At 42.9% G+C, this 18,451-nt stretch overlaps 1 protein-coding gene across 4 annotated transcripts in view; it reads left to right on the top strand.

Annotated features, from left to right (window-relative positions):
* Positions 1-2,826: 2,826 nt before the first annotated feature.
* Positions 2,827-18,451, top strand: part of MTTP (microsomal triglyceride transfer protein) — a 37,503-nt gene continuing 21,878 nt past the window's right edge. Inside the window, exons 1-7 of one of the 4 annotated variants that reach the window (XM_083756439.1) lie at positions 2,827-2,971; positions 11,799-11,986; positions 13,828-13,971; positions 15,458-15,565; positions 15,954-16,070; positions 16,652-16,791; positions 17,557-17,707. In XM_083756439.1, the coding sequence (XP_083612565.1) occupies positions 2,911-2,971; positions 11,799-11,986; positions 13,828-13,971; positions 15,458-15,565; positions 15,954-16,070; positions 16,652-16,791; positions 17,557-17,707 (909 nt within the window). In that variant the 5' untranslated portion in view covers positions 2,827-2,910. Of the gene's footprint in view, positions 2,972-8,894; positions 9,038-11,798; positions 11,987-13,827; positions 13,972-14,785; positions 14,819-15,457; positions 15,566-15,953; positions 16,071-16,651; positions 16,792-17,556; positions 17,708-18,451 lie in introns of those variants that run through there. The other 3 variants (XM_083756441.1, XM_083756442.1, XM_083756440.1) reach the window with 3 other exon arrangements.

Genomic DNA, 18,451 nt, shown 5'->3' with positions numbered 1-18,451 from the left:
CAGGTTTGGCAACGCCCACATCAGGAAGCGGGGAAACGGTCAGAAGGAAAGTCACCGGCTGGGCGCGCGCGCCAAGTTCAAATGTACAGGAACGTGGCACAGCGGGGAGCCCGGGAAGGGAGCCGGGTCCTAAAGCCCGCCGGAGGGAGGGGCAAGACTCAGGAGGCTCAGCGTCAGAGGAGTCCAGGAAGGAGGGAACCCCAGAGGGCAGAAGGACCCAGCGAAGGAAAGAACAGCGTAAGAGGTGGAGCCGGGCTAGAATCTTAAACTGGTGTGGGTGGAGCAGTGAGTCAGAGGGGACTTAGCCGGTCTAGCGTCGAGACGTGGGTCTGCGCGCCCAGAGCTTGGAAATGGAAACTAAACTTTAATAAAGACTTTTGTATATAACATCCACTGGGCGTTGGTCCTCTGTGAGCTGGGACCTAGCGGCAGTCCTGACAGATATAAATAAAAATTATTATTATTATTATTATTATTATTATTATTATTATTATTATTATTACTATTGAGATTTTAAACATGAACTAAGTGTTGAGATACAAGTTAAGCTAGCATGGCAGAGAAGCACACAATTTCCTCCTTTTACAAAGGTGCCCCCCACCTCCAGTTTCCATTGGGGCTGCAGCATGCTGGAAGGGGAGGCTCAATCCTCTCCCCTACAGCTGCCATCCTGTCAGAGGAAGAGTTTTCCTTATTTCCCCCATGCAACCCAGCTGTTAGGGTCATGAGTGTTTTGGTTCTGCAGTTTCTCCACACATCTTGCACACCATAAATGAACGAATCAGTCAAAACGGAAATAATAATCCTGGTCAGCCTTTACAGAGGAGTTGTAAGAATTTACAGAATTATCCATGTGAAGGATGATTTTACACATCAATGGGTGAGACTGTAGGATGTTTTATCATCAAATGGTGAGAGGGCATGGAGGAGGGGTTCTGTTCAACAACAAAGGCAAAATTACCACATAGCATGTTTGAAGTAGCTCTTTGGGTCCCAGCTTAAATGTCATTAGCATTACCTAGCGAGCATGCCCTCACCTGACCCTAATTTGATTTTCAATATTGCCGGTATTAATTAAAAACAGTTATTCAGAAAAGCAGACTTTCACTGAATTGGAAATAAGGAATGATGTGAGAAAAATGTCTGCAATTTTTGCCAGTGGTGGCAATGAAATATGTGGGGAGGATGACACAGGAAGTGCAAAATAGGTTATGAAGCGAAACAATCTGCCATACAGGGGTGGTCAGTAGGGTGGCACCGTGGAGCTGGCCTCCTAGCAGCAGTGTTACTCCCACTTCCCAGGGTATTGTGGTGAGGTTGGAGCAGTACAGGTGCACTGGCAGAGACAAACTGGTCCTTCCACTCATGCACCTGAGCTCCCTCCACCTCATCACTGCTCTGCTTGTCCCAGGAAGGAACAATAATGCTGCTGTCAGGCGGCCACCCCTGCTGTTCTGTATTGCTCAAGTTATTTGGGAAATGAGGCCATGCACTGCAGAGGGCTTTCTGGTCCATTACAAAGAACCCTAAGAGGAAGAACAGATGCCTTGAAGTTGCCTTTCGATAGTCAGCACCTGGGCAACAGACTGAGCAAGGCACACAGGCCACCTGCTCACAATCTTTCCCAATGTGGTCTGATGTATTCTATTTCTATTAGGGTTGCCATGTGTCCTTTGTTTCCAGGACACGTCCTCTTTTTCACGGGTAAAATTTCTGTCCGGGTAGTTTTTTAAAAATTTACCAAAATGTCTCTGGCTAAACAGTGGTACCTCGGGTTAAGAACTCGTTCTGGAGGTCCGTTCTTAACCTGAAACTGTTCTTAACCTGAAGCACCACTTTAGCTAATGGGGTCTCCCGCTGCCGCTGTGCCGCTGGTGCGCGATTTCCATTCTCTCCTGAAGCAAAGTTCTTAACCCGAGGTACTATTTCTGGGTTAGCGGAGTCTGTAACCTGAAGCGTCCGTAACCTGACGTATCCGAGGTACCACTGTACTTTCTGGATGAGACATAACCGGTGGTTGAAGACTTGCTTTCCTCTTTTCTTCTCCTGCCCCCCTCAGCAATACATCACAGCTTCGATAGCCTACATATAGTAGGGGTATTTAAAATGAGAGTCGTCATGGCGTCCTCTTTTTTGTTCCTCAAAATATAGCAACCCTAAAATTAAAACCATTATTTCTAAATTTGCAATTTCTATATGAATCGGCATTTACACACTTCTTTGGTCCTTTTTAATGGTAAATTTCCTGTCTCTTTTTGTTGTTGTTTAGTCATTTAGTCATGTCCGACCCTTCGTGACCCCATGGACCAGAGCACGCCAGGCACTCCTATCTTCCACTGCCTCCCACAGTTTGGTCAAATTCATGCTGGTAGCTTCGAGAACACTGTCCAACCATCTCGTCCTCTGTCCTCTGTCGTCCCCTTCTCCCCTTGTGCCTTCAATCTTTCCCAACATCAGGGTCTTTTCCAGGTAGTCTTTTTGGCAAAGTGTAAATGGTCTAGACAAAGAAGAAGTCAGTATGGTACTTTCCCCCAGAAAGTGCTTGTCTATCCTTGCCTTCCTATTGTGCAGCCTACAGGCTTTGCATTGACTAAATTTACAAGGAGATGAACTAAGTCATATATGAGCTACATGCCAGCATGTATTTCAGTAAAGAGCACACACCTGAGGAGAACAATGAAACATCAGAATGCTACCAGTTACCTCAGTTCTTAATAATTAACTGGAAAGGCCTTCAATGAACTTAGTACCCATGTGTGGAGTTTGGAATCTGACCCTTACTACATCTAGATAAACATTATTGTGACAGATTCCGAAGCCCTCTTTTCAGGCTTCACTCCAATCGGAGCAGTTCACTTCTCCATAGCCTTGAAATATTTCACAGTATTACAGCTGTTAGACAGGGCAAGCATGATTCTTCTTACTGTGCTTTTCCCGTGCATCATTTCCACCTACTCAGCATCTGTGAAAGGTAAGTTACTTATTTAGATAATATTTTGTTATTTCCTTTGGTAATTTTGATGAAAAAGGGAGCAGTAAAGGGTGCTAATCTGAGACTTTTTGTTTTTAGATCATATTAAATTTGCATTACGCTTAGATCACCCAACTGTGGCTTGTGAGCCATGTCAAGAGCAGCTTTTCTGTAGTTTGAAAAAGAAAGTGCCAAAGGCATTCATATTATCAGTGTATTTGTCCCTCTCCGGTGGAGTCTGGATCTGGGCTTCAATTCTGTAGCCATTAACAGGGATCTACATGGAAATGGTGTTAGAAAAGTGGCGCTGCCATTGTAACTCCACTAACCTGAGAGTAAACCTGACTGAATGCACTATGAATCCCTACTGAATAGACATGGTTAGGATTGCAATGTGCTTTTATTAATTTAGTCTGCAATGTTATACCCACTTACTTGTTAGGAGTGAGTCCCTTTGAACCCAATGGAGTGTATTTCTGAATGTATAGGAATGTATTGTTCACCACAGTTCTTGAATAAATGTGTATAATAGTTATTATAGTAATAGAAATAATAGTTATTAGCTGAATAAATATTTAACACCCCCCCAAAAAAGCCAGTATAAAATTAAGCTGTTACATATCTTCGTAAAAATAGTCTTCTAACAAAGATTGGAGATAATACTCTGACACTAGACCAGATGTTGCTTTTTATGACTTCCAAAAGATTATTATTATGCTCATGATTATGAATTCGTTTGAATCACTTTATGGGATTCATATCAAGAGTGCTCACCATGTTTGTATTGTCAATCTGCCTTTGAATAACATTTAAGAAAAGAAAAGAAGACTCCAGTCCATTTCGGCTTTGAATCTGGCAGAGTTCTGAGGATGGAATATTCAAAATTCACCTCTAATTGTGTACTATAACAAACCCCACCTGTCTTCTTCAGCTCTTCCATGCTGCTGAAAATCCTGAAGTATTCTTTCATAACAGTGATGTGTAGGCAATCTGCCGGCCCTTGCAAATGGCAGGCTAAACTGATGGGAGTGCACTCAGGATGACAGCTATGTAATATGACACCTTTCTGTCATGTAGAGGAGGATGAAACTCCACTTTTTCAACATCTAGGTAAATTCTAGGTCCATAAGTGAAATGAAAAAGTGGCTTGCTACCTTCTTACACATGAGGTCAGCCAGGCAATCCGTCTACATAAATACAATGTGAACAGCTACATAATACAAGGACCAAGAACTTCTAGGACTAAAGGTAGGAGGACTGATTGCAACTCATGTTCTGATCTCTAGTCTCAAAGTCTCAAAGAGGATTAGGAAGATATGCTGACTAGGTTCAGTTCTCAGGACAAAATGGCTTTCTGTTTTCCATGAATGGTCGTTTAGTACAGAACGTTTAACGATAAAAGATGGGAGGAAAGATAATTTTGATACTTTGTGTGAGGTTTTTTTTAGTCACCATTTTGGTTCCAGGAATTCTCAAAGGCCCATGGGATCTCTTCAGAAACTATTTGGTGGATCCCTTAGCCCATGAGCACCTGTGTCATGACCTGATCCTGCCCCTATTCATACAGTTTCTGTAGTGTAGTGTCCCTGTCTAGCCTTCTGCTATCTTTCTCGGTTCACCACTGGGATTCGCAGTCCTAGACCCTTTCTACATTCTTACTTTTGCCTCCACTTCTCCCCTGAGATAAAGCTCTCCTTATTCCCCCCCCTCCTTTCTGCTTGCCTTTCTCAGTCCGTTCTCTTCATTCTCCTTGTTTCCTTCTAGACCCCCCAGGCTCCCACTCCAGCTGCTTGGGGCCTTGTTTTGCAGTGTCTGCAGCCTCTGTTTTATGAGACTTCTTCCTCCCCATTTCTAAGCTTGTTCTGGTCAGCTTCTGGTCAGCCAAGCAGATACTGTCACACTGTTGACTCTCAACACTTTGCTTTTACAAGGCTGTTTTCCGCTTGCTGCACAGAGAGAAGGTTGTTCACCCTGTTCTACATGGGGTCGCACTGCTTGAAGGCTGACATTCACAAATCCTAGGGTGCTTATTGACCCAACATTGTCATTAGAAGTTCACATGACCTCTGTGGCTCAAAGTGTCTTTTATCAGCTTTGGCTATGACCATAACTGAATGGAGATAGCTTGGCCACAATTACCCATGCTCTGGGAACCTCTCTTCTAGACTCTTGCAATATCACCCCCAATCTCCACAACGATGCAATATTCCCGAGAGATCCAGGCTCTTGTCTGGGGTCTGTGTTTCATTTTGGACAATGAGGCATAGCAGAGACTGTGGTGTCTTTTAGGACTGGGTGATTTATCGATATATTGTCCAAAAGCAGTTTGAAGTCCATATTGTGATATTGGTTTCATAGTTTTTGACCTGGCAATATATTGCAAATCATGATGTGTGTTAGGGCTGGGCAATATATTTTCCAAAACCAGTTTCAAGTCCATATAATGATTTCGGTTTCATAATTTTTGACCTGGCAATATATTGTGAATCATGGCGTGTGTGTTGGGGGAGGGATTGCTATGCAAAAATCACAATGTGGGAAAACCGTGAAGCCAGTCAATGCCTCAACATAACTCCATCGTTATTTCAGACATTGTGTGATATATTGGTATATCGTGGTGTTTAGCTGGTGATATATTGCCCAGATATTGACCAGCCGTAGTGTCTTTATGATATATGGTTTATTTACACAACCTGAGCCTAGGATAGGGGGGTGCACAGCATTGCATTCCAAAAGGGTCTTGTTTCTATCATAGGCACAGTCCTGGGTTCAAACGGGCATGAGACATCCTGCCTGTTGCCCCACAGCTTGCCTTACTTTCCCACTCACATAACTCCTAACTTTTCAGTAGGCAGCTGCCTAGATTGCATTGCTGCTTACTGATTCATAAACCTTTTCCCTTAGAGCACACCAGGCATACAATACAGCAATCCTGAAATTGTACTACTTTCCTTTGTTCTTCTACCGAACATTAAGCTCAGGGAGGGACTTCACCCATCTTTCCGGCTGGCACAGAATCAGCTTTGTTAAGCACCCATCTCCATGCACCCTTTGTTTACTTAACCATTATCAGGCTGGCCTGGACATGGGAAGCTGAGCCCAGCTATTAAGGGTCTGGCTTCCACTTTAGCTCTCTAAGCATTGATTAAATTCTAGCACTTACTAAATCCAGTCAGCCAGAAACTCTAGCTCTCAAAACCCCACAACAGTGTTATACACAGGGCTCCCTATGTTTAACAGACTTTATGAAAACAGGCTTCTCTCATGAATAGTGAGCAGTGGAAAGAACTGAAAAGGTCATGGTTGTGCATTGCTGCTTCTCTATTTCACATTAAGTACCAAAAATAACCAGCTTTCTTTAAATATTTCTGACGTATAACAGGGTTTAACGTATCTCTTCCTCTAAGAAAAGATTCTGTCAGTTGCTGCCACAAGGCTCCTCCATAAGCATGTTAATTTAGAAGCAAATCCCAAGTTGAAGAGACAGAAAGTACTGTGCGCAAGCTTTATATAGTTTACACAAACTTTATGTAGTTAAGTGTATTTATAAAAAGGTCCCATTGGAGCAATGTGTGAGACAGCGCTTACTCCCGTGTATAATCAACTAAGGACTGGTTTGGTAACACTTCTTTCATTTAAAAAATGAATGTTGTGCTGGTGGCCAAGACGGTGGTCCTCATCCGCTTTACGCAATGCCCCATCATGTTCTTTGTTTCTCTTGCTTCAACCACAAACAGAGCTCAAGCACCTATTCCTGCCAGGCAAAAGCACCCAAAAATAGTGCAAAACAGGAACAATAAAGGAGAATGTAATCTCTCATACCTGCATGCTGCTTCTGTGGACAGCTATAATACTGCTCAAGTATGGTGGATTTAGGTAGTGTCATGGGCGCCTCTACCCACACCTGTGACAAGCCCCATCGGGCATTCTGGCAGCCTGCTGCAGGTGTGGGAAAGCCTGGCAAGGCTTGCTGCAGCGAGGCCAGGACACACAAGGTTGGGAGGGGCGCTTAGTAGTATCCCAATTTGGGGGAGGGAGCTTAAGGTCCCCTCAGCCAAAGGGAGTTGGCACCTATGGGTGGTGTGGTCAGATGAGGGCTGCCATCTTAAACCTTCCTTCATCTAGGTAAGTGCTTCACAAAATTCCATGCTTAAAAAAATACCTGAATTGCAACAAGTGACGCTGAAGCCCATCAGAAGGGATTTTTCTTTATGTTTTTTCTAAATCCCACTACAGTGGTACCTTGGGTTACAGACACTTCAGGTTACAGATGCTTCAGGTTACAGACTCTGCTAACCCAGAAATAGTACCTCGGGTTAAGAACTTTGCTTCAGGATGAGAACAGAAATTGCATGGTGGCAGCGGGAGGCCCCATTAGCTAAAGTGGTACCTCAGGTTAAGAACAGTTTCAGGTTAAGAACGGACCTCCAGAATGAATTAAGTTCTTAACCCGAGGTACCACTGTAGTTCCTTTCAGCCTGAAAAGTTCTACGCTTAGGCAGGAATAACCAGCTGCACCAATATAAGGTGGGGGACACTTGGCTTACCAGCAATACATGATTAAAAGGATCTAGGAGGCTTAGTAGATCACAACATGAGTCAACAATGTGATGCTGCAGCAAAAAAAAAGCTAATACTGTTCCAGGCTGCATCAACAGAAGTCTAGTCTCTAGATCAAGTTCCACTCTATTCTTCCTTGGTCAGACCACACCTGGGATACTGTGTCCAGTTCTAGGTGCCACAGTTTAAGAAGGATACTGACAAAGCTGGAACATGTGCAGAAGATAGTGACCAAGATGATAAAGGGTCTGGAAAGCAAGCCTTATGAGGAATGGTTGAGGGAGCTTGGTATGTTTAGCCTGGAGAAGAAGAGATTGAGAGGAGATATGAGAGCCATCTTCAAATATCTGAAGGGCTGTCACATGGAGCAAGGTTTTTTTCTCCCACTCTGGAGGGCAGGACATGAACCAGTGGCTTCAAGTTACGAAAAAGGAGATTCCAACTAAACATTTGAAAAAACTTTCTGACACTAAGAGCTGTTCGACAGTGGAACAGACTCCTTTGGGAGGTTTTGCACTCTCCCCCCCTGGAGGTTTATAAGCAGAGGTTGGATGGCCATCTGTTATGTATGCTTTCGTTGAGTAGCAAACCTAGTCATTCCCAAACAACTATGATGACAGAATACATTGTCTGCATCCCTTAAGAACAAAGCAAGCTGTCTTTTACTGAAGCCAAGCCATTGGTCCATCTAGCTTAATGTTTCGTACACCAGGAATGGTCAACCTTTTCAGACCTAGGACTCACTTTTAAGCCAAACATGCATTTGGAGACCCAATTCTTAATCTGTTAGTTGCATCTATTTACATGGTTGCTGTGCTCCTGTTGTGACCCATATTCCCAGGTATTGAACCTGGGAACTTCTGCATGCAAAGCAAGCTCTCTGCCACTGAGCTACAGCCCTTACCAGGGCGGGATTTAGGTTTGATGAGGCCCTAAGCTACTGAAGGTAATGGGGCCCTTTATATGTCTAGCTGTACTTTGTCAACAACAAATTGTCACTGATTTTTGTGTTGAATATTTGCTATATGGTAATTTATAGACCTAATAGGTATCTAAAGCCACTTGCACATAACAAATAGGAGCCTACACAACACAAAACACTGTTGCTGTATGCAGGTTTTATTTTATTTGCTTTTTATCTTATATTTTGGAAATGTACATCCAGGTGGTTTTTTCCTTTAAATTTTTTTGGGGCCCCCAAGAGAGTGGGGCCCTAAGCTATAGTTTATTTAGCTTATCCGTAAATCCGGCACTGGCCCTTCCCTTTGTCCACATTAGCTGTCTCTTTGCTGTGCTGCAATCTTCAGTTAGAAGCAGTTGCACTGATCTCAGGTCACAGAGAGCAACCTCTTCCTGTGTGTTGCCTAGGCAACCAGACAAAGCAAGATGCTAGCTTTCACATAACTCTGTCCTTAACACCCAGTGTGCTCAGGCAAGCACTCTCTTCTTTTTTGCTGAAAAGAACCAGACAGATAGTGAAGACTTCTCTAAACAAAGAATAATTAGGTTTGATAAATTCTACACAGGTGGCGCTGTGGGTTAAACCACAGAGCCTAGGGCTTGCCGATCAGAAGGTCGGCGGTTCGAATCCCCACAACGGGGTGAGCTCCTGTTGCTCGGTCCCTGCTCCTGCCAACCTAGCAGTTCAAAAGCACGTCAAAGTGCAAGTAGATAAATAGGTACCGCTCTGGCAGGAAGGTAAACAGCATTTCCATGTGCTGCTCTGGTTCGCCAGAAGCAGCTTAGTCATGCCAGCCACATGACCCGGAAGCTGTACGCCGGCTCCCTTGGCCAATAAAGCGAGATGAGCGCCGCAACCCCAGAGTTGTCTGCGACTGGACCTAATGGTCAGGGGTCCCCTTACCTTTACTTGAGTAGAAACACTGGCCTCCCCAATCCTCACATACAGGCAAACCATGTTTTTGCTGGGTTAATTTTCTTGCACATTGAGGTTGCTTGTTTGCCCTCTCCCTTGAGTTCTGAGAAGGGCTTTGAAATATTTCTGCTACCCCTACACCCAAGGAATCAAGTTCTGCCCAGTTCCAAGTCTTCTTAGGGTGGAATCACAATGTCTTTATCCTGAATCACCTGCCCCATAAGCTAGAAAAATATCAGCTTTGATTGTTGAATCAATCACGTATTCCTGGTAACCTAAGAAATCTTCCAGTAGGAGGCCTTAGGAGGTTATCAAGAAGATGGCAATCTGAATAATCTGATGGTTAGTGTCAGAACTGGGCCAAGATTAACCTTTCTTTTTATTTTGTATTTATATTTATTAAATTTGTATAGCACCCTTCATCTGGTTCACACATAAAAATACAAGATAAAAACAACAAAACAAAACCATAATAGAATTAAGAACCCCACCCCCAACCAATAAACCTTCCTCCAAACCCCCATATTTCTTCAGGATATCCAGTTTCATCTGCTTGGAAATATTCCATCAGATTATAAATATGCATTGCTCGCTACACATTAATATTATTTTCTAATAAAGCTGCTTTTTTGATTCACTGAGATTACAGCAAATTATGAGTTGTTACCAAGCAATGCATTTTAATAGTATTTTCTAATAAATAGCTTGCTGCTTTTTAAACTTTTTAGAAAAAAAATTCTAAATTTACAAGAGCCAGTGCAAGCTTACGATCTAACCCAAGCCAGCTAGTGGTTAGCACATGTTGTGCATGCCGAGAGTACTAATATAAGGCACAGGCCTGACAGCTGTCCCAATTCAGGCAGCATAACTTTGTGTATTATACGACAGTATCATGATTTAATTATAGACAGCCGTAATGGCAGACACTAGGGTTGCAAGTCAAGCTGTATATCTACCCACTCCTTCCTGCAAGAACTCAGAGGCACACTTGACCCTAAGTCAGTATATCAAATACTGTACTAGAGTCCAGGTCTGGCACTATTTAAGGAGATGGGAACCCAAAGGGCATATGATTGCCTTTCTGCAAATATATCAGAAGGGGGGCAACAAAATCAAAAGAGAAAGCAGCTTGGGTTAAGTAAGTTCTTTTGAATGTTAAGAATGGATGGCTATGAAGAGGACATTTGCACACTGATGCTGACTTTTAATTGTGCATTAAAACTGGGAACCATTTTGGAAGACCAAATTTCCACGTGTTTCGAGGGAGAACTGGAAGGCAGCACTTCTGAGAGAAATTACGGTACTAATGTGAAATACTAATCCTAGAATTGCAAACCCTCCGAAATTTTTCTGATGAAAATAGGGATGTCCTATATTATTATTATTATTATTATTATTATTATTATTATTATTATTATTATTATGTTTATACACCACCCATCTGATTGGGTTGCCCCAGCCACTCTGAGTGGCTTCCAACATATATAGAAACATAACAAAACATTAAACATTAAACAACCTCCCCTATACAGGGCTGCCTTCAGATGGGTCGGGGCTCAGAGAACTCCATACCCTCCAACATTTCTCCAATGAAAATAGGGATGTCCTAAGGAAAAGGGGCACATTCTAGCATCAATTCCAAAACTGGGACGCCTTCTGTAAATCTGGGACTCTCCCTAGAAAACAGGGACATTTGGAGGGTCTGGAATTATAGAATTGGAAAGGACCCTGAAGACCAACTTGTCCAATCCCCTGCCATGCAGGGATATGCAGCTGTCTCGTACGGGGATCGAACCTGCAACCTTGGCAATATCAGTACCACACTCAAAACAACTAAGGTTGCCTGGCTGGCAAACCAGAGAGTCCGTCTGACTTTTAAGTTTTCTGCTGCGCTGGGAGAAGAAGCCAATGTGGTGGTGTCAGTAATAAGAGAGGCTGCTGATACAGTGACTCATGGTGGGCCCTGCTGGCCAGTCCACAGCTGTGTCCTTGTACATTGCTGCCTCAGCTCCCCCACCCCTGCCCCATAGCCATCTCTTGAAGCCTTCTGCTGTAAAGGTGGCTGGGGGCTTCTCCACCCAGTAGCCGAAGACTACCTCCCACTCCACCTTTAGCGGGGGACTTGGAAGGTAAAATGTTCTCCAAGTTGCCAGACTAATAATAAGGGAGTGTTTTTGAGCACTCAAAGAGTGTTGTATCTTCATCTAGCACTCTGGACTTAGGGACAGGCATGTCCAGGCTTGTGGAGGGCATGACTCAGAGAGAGGCAGGCTGGTGTGTCATCTCTCATTTTTAAGCAAAGCTTTAGGGAGAAGAGCATGAGACAGGCAGTTTGGATTTATGTTGGTCACTGACCCTGTGCTTTCCACTTTTCTTTCCCCACCCTCACAGGCCACAATACTGGTCCACGAATAAACAATGACAAGTTATATAAGTTCACCTACTCCACAGATGTGCTTCTAGACAGGGTGAAAGGCTCATCCCTGGAGAGTGCGGGCTACCGAATTTCATGTGGCGTGGATGTCAACTTAGTATGGAGAAATCCTGATAATGATGACGATCAGCTGATTAAAATTGCGGTAGGCAAGCAGTGGACGCAAAAGGACGAATTTAATGTGTTTTCTGCCAGTTGGTTTAAGTAAGAAAAGTGAACCCCATGTATAACGTGGGAGGCAGAGTTAAAATTGAGTTACTTTTTTCGCTCGTGTAAACAGTAAATACATGCTGCATTTAAGTAACTTAAGATACAGTCTTAAGCATTCAGGGTTGCACTGCTAAGTTTACATAAATGGCAGTATGGCCCAGTATATTCAATAAGTTACTGGTTCCCACCCCAATCACTGAGGGTCTTAATAATGGTGTGCTAGAGGTTGCATGCTTTTTAATTGCATTTTATTTCTTCTTTTCCTTCTGATATATTTTATTGTATTGCAGTTGGGATTCCATAGACTGTAGTACAGTAAAATACAACATAAGAGATAAAAGAAGCAATGGAACACAATTAAAAACCAGTTTGAATATTTTATGCAATAGATGTGCCGTCTCCCATCTTCAACCACAAATAGACAGGCACACCATGGACCGCTGGTGGTCTGTGAATCACAGTTTGGATACCCCGGCTTACGCTTCCAGTAGGCAGAGTCAGGTGGCTGCCATAGACAGGAGATGGTGGGGGTGGAGGGCAGAGAATGATGGCAGGGTATTGGAATTATTGAGAATTACCACCCTTAGTCTGCTGCCCTCAGGTAAAGGATGCTGTTACACTGCCGGTGTTGAAGTAAGAGTCAATTACCAGGCTGTTTGGCTGGTAGAATTGATAGGGGAGGAAATCCTGTCCTTTGCCTCAGGCGGTAAATTGTCTTGGGCCAGACCCAGATCAACAAGATATACTCCTATATGAGCACATTTAACTGTGATGCCCTTAACACAAGGTACTCTTGGAATGGAAGTTTGATGAGACACACAGAGATCTTAATGGGAGAATTTCCAGTCCCTGAAATTTCCAGTGCACCAAAGTCAGATGTGGGGCCACGGGACATGATCACACCCTCCCATTCCATGTACAGTATCCACATGCACAGTAGAAGATGTGAAAGGGCATAAAATCAGGGTGTCTTATTATATGGAAGACCACATGTACACAGCTGTGTGCAGGTAAGTCTTTCACATCTTCTGCTGAATGTTCAGAGGCTAAGGTGGGGGCTATAGAAATATGAAGGTCAGTCATGGGGTCACTGGGCACAATGCTATTTTCTCCTCCCTAGAGTGTTTTGTATACCCCTAGAAGGAAGGTATGATCCTGTGTATGGGTCATAACTTAGAAGTATGCTTTGTGTGAATAAGACTCCAGGTTCTGCCCCTAGTATTTCTAATTAAACATATCTTTGGCAATATTAGAATCCAAAAGATATCTGAATAGGCCTTAGTGGGCCTTATCCAACGTTAGTCATACTCCTCATAGACCTATTGAAATTAGTGGATATGACCAACTTGGCTCCATTCATTTCAGTGTGTTTGCACTGAGTAGAAACCACTTGGATACAATTCAATGTTTAGAAGAACAGCTTGTGGCAACAGTAATATAAATTCCACATAGTACATTGGATTACCGCAGAATATGCATACTGAAAGTAAATTGGAGTGGGTGAGGTGAAAATCTCAGTAGGTAATCTTCCCCTGTCAGCAGGGGTGCCAAGCTGCCCCCAAGATTGAGGGGGCCAGCCTGCGTTGTGTGTGTGTGACATCAGGCACGCAGTGCACATGTGTTGTTGTGTCGTCTGGAGGAGGTTGAGTGCTCTGGATGAGCTGGCCACTGAAGCTGTGCCACACTCAGCTCTGTGCTCAGCCTCTTCCACCACTGTGACTGCCTGTCAGGTAAGTGCAGGTGTCTTCATTCTGCCTTTCCCATTTGCTTTTTCAGATTACAGATGCAAAACTTGAAAACGTGCATGAGCGTCCAAAAAAGAAAAACATTTTCGAAGGAAAAAATACAGCTGCAGTCATTGGAAAAGAGCACCTGGCCGCTTTAAAAAGGCCTGTAGTTCTGCAGTGGACTCGTGGAAAGGTAAGGAGTGAGAAGACTTTATTTCACAGTCCCTGTCCATTCCTTGAACATATTTACACATAATCTCTTCACTTCTTGATATACAGTGGTACCTTGGGTTACAGACGCTTCAGGTTACAGATGCTTCAGGTTACAGACGCTTCAGGTTACAGACTCCGCTAACCCAGAAATAGTACATTGGGTTAAGAACTTTGCTTCAGGATGAGAACAGAAATTGTGTGGTGGTGGCACAGTGGCAATGACAGGCCCCATTAGTGAAAGTGGTACCTCAGGTTAAGAACAGTTTCAGGTTAAGAACGGACCTCCAGAACGAATTGAGTTCTTAACCAGATGTACCACTGTATTGTGTTAGGGAAAGTGTAGGCTCCAAGGCTTATTAGCCAATGCTGTGTCATAACTTGTGATGTTGCTTTAATGATGGAAGTTGAATCAAGTGTTAGGCAGCTGCAGCAGCAAGTGGAAAGATCACAGGTCAGGGGTGAGATAAGGCAGGGCTTGAGGTGACTCTCTTCCAGTGCTTTTTTTTCTAAAAAAAAAAAAAATGTTTAGGCGTACTCTCATTTTCCTACTCATATTGAAATACAGCCCCTCAATGAGGCCAAACTTAGATTCACAAAATATTAAGGGGTATCCGTACCCCCTGCATCCCCCCAGAAAGAAAACACTGCTCGCCCGCCTCCATACCTGGTTTTAAGCAGCACAGGAAAATAGATTTCCCCCACGTGTATCACATAGGATATTGCTTCACTATGATGACACAAAACACTGCTGTCACAATGGTGTAAATCTTTAGCAGTCGGATGCCCAAAATAGATAACAGACTTTCTTGATGTCATCGTTTTTAGAGGTAGAAAAGCCCTTTTCTTAAGCACTAGCTAAAGGTGCAAAGTCTTGATTTAAGTTCAGATGTAGCAGGACTGTCTGGCAGGTCGAAGTTCCCTGTGTTTCCGACACGTCTCCATGCCGTTGATTTGGTTACTGTTCATTTTTGCCTGATGAGGTTAAAGTACAAGATATACGTTATCTTGAAATTCTGCTGGGGTAGTAAGAGAGGGATGACTGTAAAATGTGAGAGCATTCTATATCATTTCCCCAAGACTATAGCACTTTTCACACAACTATTATAAGGGTTCTAAAGGTATGGACAGTGGATGCTGCCTTGCACCAGGTCAGAATCATCCGTCTAGCCCAGAATGTCTACTCTGACCATCAGCAGCTCTTCAGGGTTCAGACAGAGGCCATTCCATCATCGGAACCTTTTTAGATTGGAGATGTCAAAGATGGTACCTAGGATTTCCTGTACGCAAAAGTATGTACTGTGTGAAAACCAAGCATTTATTCCCCCATATGTACACAACTGTCTAAAGATTTTTTCATGTCACAACTGTCTAAAGATTTTTTTCATGTCATCAGGCCTGAGTTCTGGATGACAATTTTCAGGTGAAAGAAATATTCCACATTGTTGTTGTTTTCCCTCTTCACTCAGGTTAAGAACTTCTACTCCTACGAAAATGAACCTGCTGTTATTCAGAATCTCAAGAGAGGCCTGGCTAGCTTGTTTCAGATACAGATGAACTCTGGGACTGTCAATGAGGTACTGCATCATGTTATGCAAGCTGCACAATCTCTCAAATGTTCACTGCTAGTATGAAATATATTTGACTTTGCACACAATACAGAAGCAAATGTGTTATTGAATCAAAGAGCTAACCGTAAGGCAGTTAATAACCTCTGCCTAAGGCCCAGTCACATCACCCTCGGAAATGCCACTCAGCAACATGTGAACAAGTGCATGGTTGATGGTTTTAGTTCCTTAATTTTCGTATGTGTGTGTGAAGTTTTAAGACCCATATGGATTTTATTGTACTGGTGTCAATATCATGTCTACATTGGCCCTGACACTCTGGCCCAGAGGCTTTTAGGTATTCCAATGTGATAACGCCTTTGCCATTTTTTTATTGATTATTATTTAAATTTTCTAGGTGGATATTTCCGGCAAATGCGATGTTACTTACCGGGCTCAGGAAAATGAAATCACTAAAATTAAAGCCTTGAAATCTTGTAAATTAGAACGGACAGGATTTACCAGCCACAGTCAGGTATAGTATGGATAATATCTTCAACACATACTGTAGGCATGCGCAGAAGCTTTGTGCATGTGCAGAAGCGCCAAATCGTGTGACATGCATGCGCAGATGTGGCGCTGCAGGTTATGAATGCTGCAGGTTGCGGACGTTCCTCTGTCACGGATTACTTTCGCAACCCGAGATTCCACTGTACATGTTTCAGACCATTGGTTCAATGCAATTTCTAACTAAGCAGTGTGTACTAAAATGAAGATACTGGGACAAAATATGCATAACATTGAATATACTAGTGAAAACAACATATGGAAATGCATTATATTAGGGGAAATCGCATGCAAAGATGTGTACATTAGAATAAATTTGGACTAAAATGAGGACTTTTAAAAAAATAGCAAACCTGTGTGTATATCTGGGGACCCTGGCCTAATCACAATCGTTCATGAAGTCATTACACATGCAACTATACTGTAATTATAATCATTACACATACAACCATACTGTAATACATATCTAGCATACCATAGCTATGTTTTGTTATGTTTTGCGCTGACTTTGTTTCTGCATTTCCTGGTCCTAACAAAATTATATTTCAGCTCTTTGACATCAGCCAAAAATCAGTTTCTGCCACAACGTATGTGCTGGAGGACACTTTTATTAAATCAGTGCGAGCAGAAGAAAATCACATTTTGAACGTGAATATTCAGCGAGCAATTGATGTGAAAGTAGTTTCGAAGTAAGCTGGCTTGTTTAACTATTTTGCAGAACATTTTTAGTGGCGAAATGATATGTTTTATAACCTGCTACCCTTTACTGCCATCCCAAGCACCGTGAATTAAAGCAAATACATCAGTACTTTGAAAATTATTTAGTATTGTGTGGAAGTTAAGAGGAGTTGTTGTTGTTGTTTAGTCATGTCCAACTCTTTGTGACCCCCTAATTTGATCATTGCTTTCATCAGTCTGTTGCATTTCTTCCATTTCCTCAATCATTGGCAGTAAATGTCATAATCTATGTTACAATTTAAAGAGCCATGTGATCTTGGAGTCAATGAGTCCCGCCCCCCCCCCCGCCACACTTTAAACTGAGTTTCTTGGACTGCTGCAGCTGAACCCAGTGTCTAAATGCTTACTTGTATGGTGTGGCCTGTCACTGAATATAGAAACAGTCTGCTTATTGCCATCACTTGGCTATAGAAAGCTTAGAATGTGAAAGTCTTTAAGTCCCTACTTACACATGGTGACATGAAGTAATGCATACAGTAATAATTACAAGCTACTGTTTGGGATGGAATTGGGGATATATATTAAGGTGGCCATCTGCAGAAAAGCCAGGGCTTTTGAACCTTTAATAGCTTGCATGATACATTATGCCTACTGAAATTCCCTCTTCTACACAACTGTTAGCACAACTATTAAAGGTAGAGAAGTCTGGCTACCTGGATATGTCTTCAAGTTGCAACCAAGATGTAAAGTTCTGTTTCAATATGTGTACCTAACAGGCAGAAACTGGAACTGAAGTCAACGGAAGCTGGCCCAAGAGTGATGGCTGGGAAGCAAGTTGCTAAGATTATCAAGGCTCTGGATTCAAATTACGTTGCAATTTCACTTGCAGCAGAGCCTGTCTCGGATGAATGTAAAAGTTGCCCCACAGTAAGTAAATAAAAGAGCAAGTTGTGCGTGCCTTAAGTTCAAGTTCATAAGTAAAAGCACTCCTTGAAAAGAAATTACTGCTTACCAAGATGTTAGTGAGATATTAGATTTGTAATTATCAAACACAGACATTTTCGGATTTATCGAATATTCTACAGCAACTTGGCTGACCTCATGACACCGCAGCAACACATTAAGGCATGTTACATTGTTTTATGAGTCAGTGTTATCTGCCTTAATTACTGTTAGAATCAGGTCTCACAAATGTTATGCTTGCTACTAATATGCATTTTTAATGGGGCGAGAAATGTACCCATCTGTGAATGCCAAAGCTGTGATACAGCACAGCTGAATTGTGGTATAATATTTGAAAGATCTTGTGGAAGAAATGGCTGTAATTCTAAAGAGCCATCCCTGATCCCATTGAAGTCTTAATTGGGCTGTGTTTGACCTGAATGCCAGGTCAATAAGGGCTTACACACAATGTTGAGTATGTCATCTGTAAAGGTAAAGGTAACCCTGACCATTAGGTCCAGTTGTGGCCGATTCTGGGGTTGCAGCGCTCATCTTGCTTTATTGGCTGAGGGAGTCGGTGGACAGCTTCCGGGTCATGTGGCCAGCATGACTAAGCCGCTTCTGGTGAACCAGAGCGGTACACGGAAACGCTGTTTACCTTCCCGCCAGAGCGGTACCTATTTATCTACTTGCACTTTGACGTGCTTTCAAACTGCTAGGTTGGCAGGA

This window comes from Podarcis gaigeae (genome assembly GCF_964106915.1).
Source record: "Podarcis gaigeae genome assembly, chromosome: 9".
Taxonomy (NCBI): Eukaryota; Metazoa; Chordata; class Lepidosauria; order Squamata; family Lacertidae; genus Podarcis; species Podarcis gaigeae.
This window is presented reverse-complemented; position numbering and strand designations above follow the sequence as displayed.